At 47.7% G+C, this 9,174-nt stretch overlaps 1 protein-coding gene across 1 annotated transcript; it reads left to right on the top strand.

The window, feature by feature from the left end:
• The first annotated feature begins 301 nt into the window (after nt 1–301).
• On the top strand, nt 302–1,854 carry LOC140916625 (uncharacterized). The gene is made up of 2 exons (XM_073358297.1): nt 302–1,114; nt 1,703–1,854. The coding sequence occupies exons 1-2, from the start codon at nt 538–540 to the stop codon at nt 1,852–1,854; spliced, it is 729 nt and encodes a 242-aa protein (XP_073214398.1). The 5' UTR covers nt 302–537.
• Nucleotides 1,855–9,174: the final 7,320 nt, after the last annotated feature.

Here is a 9,174-nt window from a genome sequence, read left to right as displayed (position 1 = left end):
CCCTCCCCCACCTGTGAAACATCACAATTGCAGTCCTTGAGCTCACATGAATATAAAGACTGCCTGGTGTTAGCACTACTGAAGTGTTGGTGAGCAGACAGGGCCCTGAATCCGCACTCCCCTCTTCAATGGTTTAGCGGAGTTTGACAGTTAATGGAGATAGGACATGTTGCATCTCTTAGCCCTGGTCTACACTAGGACTTTAGGTCAAATTTAGCAGCGTTAAATCGATGTAAACCTGCACCCGTCCACACAATGAAGCCCTTTATTTCGACTTAAAGGGCTCTTAAAATCGATTTCCTTACTCCACCCCTGACAAGTGGATTAGCGCTTAAATCGACGTTGCCGGCTCGAATTTGGGGTACTGTGGACACAATTCGATGGTATTGGCCTCCAGGAGCTATCCCAGAGTGCTCCATTCTGACCGCTCTGGACAGCACTCTCAACTCAGATGCACTGGCCAGGTAGACAGGAAAAGAACCGCGAACTTTTGAATCTCATTTCCTGTTTGGCCAGCGTGGCAAGCTGCAGGTGACCATGCAGAGCTCATCAGCACAGGTGACCATGATGGAGTCCCAGAATCGCAAAAGAGCTCCAGCATGGACCGAACGGGAGGTACGGGATCTGATCGCTGTTTGGGGAGAGGAATCCGTGCTATCAGAACTCCGTTCCAGTTTTCGAAATGCCAAAACCTTTGTGAAAATCTCCCAGGGCATGAAGGACAGAGGCCATAACAGGGACCCGAAGCAGTGCCGCGTGAAACTGAAGGAGCTGAGGCAAGCCTACCAGAAAACCAGAGAGGCGAACAGCCACTCTGGGTCAGAGCCCCAAACATGCCGCTTCTATGATGAGCTGCATGCCATTTTAGGGGGTTCAGCCACCACTACCCCAGCCGTGTTGTTTGACTCCTTCAATGGAGATGGAGGCAATACGGAAGCAGGTTTTGGGGACGAAGAAGATGATGAGGAGGTTGTAGATAGCTCACAGCAAGCAAGCGGAGAAACCGGTTTTCCTGACAGCCAGGAACTGTTTCTCACCCTAGACCTGGAGCCAGTACCCCCCGAACCCACCCAAGGCTGCCTCCTGGACCCAGCAGGCGGAGAAGGGACCTCTGGTGAGTGTACCTTTTAAAATAATATACATGGTTTAAAAGCAAGCATGTGAAAGGATTACTTTGCCCTGGCATTTGCGGTTCTCCTAGATGTAGTCCTAAAGCCTTTACAAAAGGTTTCTGGGGAGGGCAGCCTTATTGCGTCCTTCATGGTAGGACACTTTACCACTCCAGGCCAGTAACACGTACTCAGGAATCATTGTAGAACAAAGCATTGCAGTGTATGTTTGCTGGCATTCAAACAACATCCGTTCTTTATCTCTCTGTGTTATCCTCAGGAGAGTGAGATATAATTCATGGTCACCTGGTTGAAATAGAGTGCTTTTCTTCAGGGGACACTCAGAGGAGCCCATTCCTGCTGGGCTGTTTGCCTGTGGCTAAACAGAAATGTTCCCCGCTGTTAGCCACAGGGAGGGGGGAAGGTTGAGGGGGTAGTCACGCTGTGGGAGGAGGCAAAATGCGACCTTGTAACGAAAGCACATGTGCTATGTATGTAATGTTAACAGCAAGGTTTACCCTGAAAGAGTGTAGCCACTGTTTTATAAAATGTGTTTTTTTAAATACCGCTGTCCCTTTTTTTTTCTCCAGCAGCTGCATGTGTTTCAATGATCACAGGATCTTCTCCTTCCCAGAGGCTAGTGAAGCTTAGAAAGAAAAAAAACGCACTCGCGATGAAATGTTCTCCGAGCTCATGCTGTCCTCCCACACTGACAGAGCACAGACGAATGTGTGGAGGCAAATAATGTCAGAGTGCAGGAAAGCACAAAATGACCGGGAGGAGAGGTGGCGGACTGAAGAGAGTAAGTGGCGGGCTGAAGAGAGTAAGTGGCAGGCTGAAGACAGGGCTGAAGCTCAAATGTGGCGGCAGCGTGATGAGAGGAGGCAGGATTCAATGCTGAGGCTGCTGCAGGACCAAACCAGTATGCTCCAGTGTATGGTTGAGCTGCAGCAAAGGCAGCTGGAGCACAGACTGCCACTGCAGCCCCTCTGTAACCAACCGCCCTCCTCCCCAAGTTCCATAGCCTCCACACCCAGATGCCCAAGAATGCGGTGGGGGGGCCTCCGGCCAACCAGCCACTCCACCACAGAGGATTGCCCAAAAAAAAGAAGGCTGTCATTCAATAAATTTTAAAGTTGTAAACTTTTAAAGTGCTGTGCTTAAAGTGCTGTGTGGCATTTTCCTTCCCTCCTCCACCACCCCTCCTGGGCTACCTTGGTAGTCATCCCCCTATTTGTGTGATGAATGAATAAAGAATGCATGAATGTGAAGCAACAATGACTTTATTGCCTCTGCAAGTGGTGATTGAAGGGAGGAGGGGCGGGTGGTTAGCTTACAGGGAAGTAGAGTGAACCAAGGGGCGGGGGGTTTCATCAAGGAGAAACAAACAGAACTTTCACACCGTAGCCTGGCCAGTCATGAAACTGGTTTTCAAAGCTTCTCTGATGCGTACCGCGCCCTCCTGTGCTCTTCTAACCGCCCTGGTGTCTGGCTGCGCGTAACCAGCAGCCAGGCGATTTGCCTCAACCTCCCACCCCGCCATAAACGTCTCCCCCTTACTCTCACAGATATTGTGGAGCACACAGCAAGCAGTAATAACAGTGGGAATATTGGTTTCGCTGAGGTCTAAGCGAGTCAGTAAACTGCGCCAGTGCGCCTTTAAACGTCCAAATGCACATTCTACCACCATTCTGCACTTGCTCAGCCTGTAGTTGAACAGCTCCTGACTACTGTCCAGGCTGCCTGTGTACGGCTTCATGAGCCATGGCATTAAGGGGTAGGCTGGGTCCCCAAGGATACATATAGGCATTTCAACATCCCCAACAGTTATTTTCTGGTCTGGGAATAAAGTCCCTTCCTGCAGCTTTTGAAACAGACCAGAGTTCCTGAAGATGCGAGCATCATGCACCTTTCCCGGCCATCCCACATTGATGTTGGTGAAACGTCCCTTGTGATCCACCAGAGCTTGCAGCACTATCGAAAAGTACCCCTTGCGGTTTATGTACTCGGCGGCTTGGTGCTCCGGTGCCAAGATAGGGATATGGGTTCCGTCTATAGCCCCACCACAGTTAGGGAATCCCATTGCAGCAAAGCCATCCACTATGACCTGCACATTTCCCAGGGTCACTACCCTTGATATCAGCAGATCTTTGATTGCGTGGACTACTTGCATCACAGCAGCCCCCACAGTAGATTTGCCCACTCCAAATTGATTCCCAACTGACCGGTAGCTGTCTGGCGTTGCAAGCTTCCACAGGGCTATCGCCACTCGCTTCTCAACTGTGAGGGCTGCTCTCATCTTGGTATTCATGCGCCTCAGGGCAGGGGAAAGCAAGTCACAAAGTTCCATGAAAGTGCCCTTACGCATGCAAAAGTTTCGCAGCCACTGGGAATCGTCCCAGACCTGCAACACTATGCGGTCCCACCAGTCTGTGCTTGTTTCCCGAGCCCAGAATCGGCCTTCCACAGCATGAACCTGCCCCATTAGCACCATGATGCATGCATTGGCAGGGCCCATGCTTTCAGAGAAATCTGTGTCCATGTCCTGATCACTCACGTGACCGCGCTGACGTCGCCTCCTCGCCCGGTATCGCTTTGCCAGGTTCTGGTGCTGCATATACTGCTGGATAATGCGTGTGGTGTTTAATGTGCTCCTAATTGCCAAAGTGAGCTGAGCGGCCTCCATGCTTGCCTTGGTATGGCGTCCGCACAGAAAAAAGGCGCGGAACGATTGTCTGCCGTTGCTCTGACGGAGGGAGGGGCGACTGACTACACGGCTTACAGGGTTGGCTTCAGGGAGCTAAAATCAACAAAGCGTGTGCCTGTACATCAAGGAGTATTTCAGGCAGGACTTCACGGAGGGTTCCAATAAGAAATGGTGCACCTAAGTTATCGTTCTTATTGGAACAAGGAGGTTAGCCTGGCCTCTGATTGATACATGGCTAGATTTACCTCACTGCACCTTCTCTGTGAGTGACTGCAGTGTGACCTAGAGGAATGAGTCCCCTAGACAGGGGAGGAGGCAAATGAGTACAAAACAAATCTGGTCTATTTCTTGTTTTGACCCACTCCATCTATCTTTTACATCTTTGGCTGGCAGCAGACTGTGCAGAAGGACTGCATGCCATCCACATCTCATGGCTGCTCGGCAGAAGATGGTACAGTACGACTGCTAGCCATCCTCATCTCTTGCCTGCCTGGCAGAAGATAGTACAGTACGACTGCTAGCAGTCCGTATCGCCTGCCTGCTCACCATAAGATGGTTCAATAGGACTGACTGCAGGACTACAGAGAATGACCTGGTCAAGTCACTCCAAATTTAGTCCCTGCGCTCATGTCTGCCCAGGCGCTCCCAGCCGACGTGGCCAGGAGCACCTCGGACACGACGAGGACGACTACTAGTCGTATTGCACCGTCTGCTGCCAGAAGGCAATGGGTTGCTGCTACTGTGCAGCAAAGCCGTACCGCGTCTGCCAGCACCCAGGAGACATAGGGTGACGGTTATCTGAGCGGGCTCCATGCTTGCCGTGGTTTGGCGTCTGCACAGGTAACTCAGGAATAAAAGGCGCGAAATGATTGTCTGCCCTTGCTTTCACGGAGGGAGGGAGGGAACGGGGGCCTGACGATATGTACCCAGAACCACCCGCGACAATGTTTTAGCCCCATCAGGCATTGGGATCTCAACCCAGAATTCCAATGGGCAGCGGAGACTGCGGGAACTGTGGGATAGCTACCCACAGTGCAACGCTCCGGAAGTCGACTCTAGCCTCAGTACTGTGGAAGCGCTCCGCCGAGTTAATGCACTTAGAGCATTTTCTGTGGGGACACACACACTCGAATATATAAAACCGATTTCTAAAAAACCGACTTCTATAAATTCGACCTTATTCCGTAGTGTAGACATACCCTTAAGGGCTGTAGCATCTGCAGCACTACCTATGCTTGCCACGATGCTCAATGCTTCCTAAGGTCCGTATTGTTCCCAGACACAAGTCACAAACTGTACCTACAATCACAGAATCATAGTGCACCATCTTGCCCTAAAGATTTGCAGAGATGAATTAAAAACAAATCAACAATCTTCTGTCACCAAGCCTCATTAAGTTTAAGACCCAGAGCCCAATTTCTCATTTCTGATTACAGCCTAATCCCCCATCAACTTCAAGGAGAGTTTTGGGTGTTTGAGGGAATGCAGGATCAGGCCTCTAATAGAGTTCTGGGATGGATGAATTGTTCCAGCTGAACCTTCTGAAAGAACTGTTTCAGATTTGGCCCTGACTACTTCAAAGTTTAAGCCGGGCTAGCCAGAAGGCTGTCTGATCGCTGTACACCACTGGTCACAGACTCTCAAATAGAAGAATCATAGGTGTCAAACCCAGTCAGACCTCCTGGGCAAGCACAGTTGATACACAGTACTGTAGCCCAGAGCCTGGTCTAAGAGTGAAAGAACTGCAGGACTGTACTCAGAGAGAACTCAAAGGGGACAGAAGTGCAGCTAGCCCTGGAACCATGATGCCTGTCTACACTACAAATTTGGAACATGTTGTAATAGGGTTAGGGGACAACCGTGTTGTAACTGGGCCCCTGATAGGTTCTACCTGTAGTGCAGATAGGGCCTTAAGGACTTGCATTTGAGTCCTATGAACTTCTGTATGTCTTATGAAGTTTAATCAGCTTTGTCATTCAATTCCACATGTTTCTCTCAGTTGCAACAATCTGTGGGAAACACTTTTTATGCAGACTGTTTTAGTTACAGTAAACCAGGCTCTTTGTGAAATTTATAACAGTTCTTTAGCAGTGGTGCCAGAACCCGGGAGACCATGAGGCCATGGCCCTCATATTTTTGAAAGTGGACGGGCTAGGCCTGTCCACTTTTCACTGGGTGGACCCCATCCCCTTCTTCTCCTCTTCCACCCAGAAGCCCCAGCCAGGCTAGCGTGGAGCCCAGACGGGGAGGGGAGCCTGGGCAGTTGTGGGAGCTGCATGCATGGACCCTCCATCTGCCCCTGGTGTGGGTGCAGTGAGAGCAGCCCCCAGGCTCCCCACCTGACCCAGGGCAGGTGGAGGGTCCACAACTCCACACCGACTCCCACAGCTGCCCGCGGGCCTCTCCCTGACCCAGCTCCGGCCAGGTAGGAGGACCTCAGAGCCACAGCCTAGCCATGGTAAGAGCCGCGTGGGCAGCTGTGGGGAGTTGTGCCGTGGACGTTCAACCCACCCTTGGCATGGGTCTGGGGTTGGAGACATGGGCTGGGGGCTGCTTTCAGCAGGCTCCTCCCCCGGACAGGTAAAAGGCAGATGAAAATCAATGTTGATAAATGCAAAGTAATGCAGCTGGAAAATATAATCCCAACTATACATATAAAATGATGGGGTCTAACTTAGCGGTTACCACTCAAGAAAGAGATCTTGGACTCATTGTGAATAGTTCTCTGAAAATATCCACTCAGTGTGCAGCAGCAGTCAAGAAAGCGAACGGAATGTTAGGAATTATTAAGAAAGGGATAGATAATAAGACAGAAAATATCATACTGCCTCTATATAAATCCATGGTCAACCCACATCTTGAATACTGCGTACAGATGTGGTCACCCCATCTCAAAAAAGATAGATTGGAATTGGAAAAGGTTCAGAAAAGGGCAACAAAAATTATTAGGCATACAGAACAGCTTCCATAGGACGAGCAATTAATAAGACTGACTGGGACTTGTCAGCTTGGAAAAGAGATGACTAAGCGGGGAAATGATAGAGGTCTATAAAATCATAACTGGTGTGGAGAAAGTAAATAAGGAAGTGTTATTTACTCCTTCTCATAACACAAGAACAAGGGGTCACCAAATGAAATTAACAGACAGCAGGTTTAAAACAAACAAAAGGAAATATTTTTTCACACAACGCACAGTCAACCTGTGGAAATCCTTTCCAGAGGATGTTCTGAAGGCCAAGGCTATAACAGGGTTCAAAAAAGAACTAGATAAATTCATGGAGGATAGGTCCATCAATGGCTATTAGCCAGGATGGGCAGGGATGATGTCCCTAACCTCGGTTCGCTAGAAGCTTGGAATGGGCAACAGGGGATGGATCACTTGATGATTACCTGTTCTGTTCATTCCCTCTGGGGCACCTGGCATGGGCCACTGTCGGAAGATGGGATACTGGGCTAGATGGACCTTTGGTCTGAACCAGTATGGCCATTCTTATGTTCTTAAGACAAGTTGGCTGAGGCTTCTTCCAGATAAACTGAAGTTATGCTGGTGAGATGAAGGAAACAAACTTAAAGAAATATTAGAGGTGTCATTAGCTCCCTCCATTACGGGAGGGTGCTTGCCTTTTGTTACTCAATTTTGCAACCTGGGGTATCCTGTTGTATCTCCAGCTGCTTCTGCATGCCCAGCTAGGAGCAGTATCTGAGAGTGCTTTTTATCAACACATGGATCTAAACTGTTGTTGCTGTGCGTAAATAATCTTTAACAATTTACCCATCCAGGGCATTAAGTATATCAAGTAACTCTAATAAAATAGAAGAAAGGAGTAAAAGAATCAACATTCAAAACAAATAGGTGCACCAAATGTAAATAAAAAGCTCCAGAAGAGACTGAAAAGGCAACATTTGTGTTTTTATTGAGTTGTCAAGATTTACCAAACCTTTTCACTGTAATAGAAAATGGCAGCAAACATGGTTTTAAAGAGACTGACTTGTGGGAAGACATCTTCAGTATAGGGGCAGAGAGTCTGGAAAGATCAGCATCTGAGAAGAAGGCAGGTTTCCTGAGGGAGAGTGGATTTCAGAGCTATCGAGGGATGTGTCTGTGGCTCAGCTCCAAAGTATCCACACACACCCCCAGCCTCCTCCTATGTCCTAATCTACAACCCCCAGAACCTTCCCTGAAAAAACAGTCAAAGAGATTTAGGAGACATATCTATAAATAGGACTAATGACACCACTCCTATAATGAGGTAGGAGTTCTATTTAATGGAATACAAGCAGTATGCCTCTGAAATAATTTCACAAATGCACTGAAACAAACAATGTTAGACTAAAATAGTACAACTCCTGAAGCACTAAGTTTTTAAAGGAAATCAGCAGAGCCAAATCAGCCTCTGTTTCTTCTGTGGGCACACAAAAAAATACACTGTACTTCTCATGGTAGAAATTTGTGCGGAGAGCAAGATCAAGATCAGAAAATGGATTCTTCAAATTCCTCTTAACCAAAGATCAGTCTGAAGAAAGCATGCTGAGAGAAGCCTGAAGTGCAAAGGTAGCTTCCCCTTTTAAAAAAGACCTAGTACAGCAATATGTGCTGTTGTAAACTGCTAATGTTTTGGACCATTGTGGGAGTATTTTCTCCTAGGAGGATTACTTCCAAGAACATGGAATGAGGAGGTCATGTTGTTGCAGCAGTGCTTCATTTGGCTACCAATACATTAGTAAATAAATAATAAATAATAAATAGTTTAAAGTTTTATTAGGTTTACTGGACTACCACATGGTCTCAGCCTGTTTGGAGATGAAATATCCATGTATCAGGGTTAATCAGCAACAGCAAATGCTAAATCTATGCAAATATCAGAGAACATTCTCTCCATGAACCTGTAACGCTTTTTAACATTAACAGGAGTTATGCCTCTGCATTGAGAGGAGATGATATTGCCCAGAGAGGTTACTTTAACCCCAGAACTCTGCAGAAGGGAAGCCTAGTAGGCAGTTGTAATCCATTTCTTAATGTTCCTGTTCTTTTGAAGTATAACAGTCCATAGGCACGAAGTACATTTCCTGAAAAACAGAAAATTCTCTGCTTTCTTTTCTGATTGTCAGATATTTCATTTGGAATCAGTCTAAGGACAAAATCCTGCAGTCTTTACTCAAGGCAGTGGTAATGTTGCTTGAGTAGAGAATTGCAAAATTTGACCCTAAGGGCCCAATCCTGAGAGGTGTTAAGATCCTTGTACAGCAAGCTACACAAGTACCCTGCAAATGGCAACAGGTTTAAAGTCCAACACAACCCAGGAACTCTACTACATATTGTTCAGCATTGGCACCGTAACTTTTTACACATGTATCACA

The sequence above is a fragment of the Lepidochelys kempii genome, chromosome 8 (genome assembly GCF_965140265.1).
Source record: "Lepidochelys kempii isolate rLepKem1 chromosome 8, rLepKem1.hap2, whole genome shotgun sequence".
Classification (NCBI taxonomy): domain Eukaryota; kingdom Metazoa; phylum Chordata; order Testudines; family Cheloniidae; genus Lepidochelys; species Lepidochelys kempii.
The sequence above is the reverse complement of the archived record's forward strand: the minus strand, read 5'-3'. Positions and strand labels throughout refer to the sequence as shown.

Bases quoted from the DNA above. Each gene is read 5' to 3' on its own strand.
- LOC140916625 (XM_073358297.1), top strand. From the start codon at position 538: ATGCAGAGCTCATCAGCACAGGTGACCATGATGGAGTCCCAGAATCGC. The intron at 1,115-1,702 runs GTGAGTGTACCT...TTTCTCCAGCAG, and splicing joins AGGCGGAGAAGGGACCTCTG to CTGCATGTGTTTCAATGATC.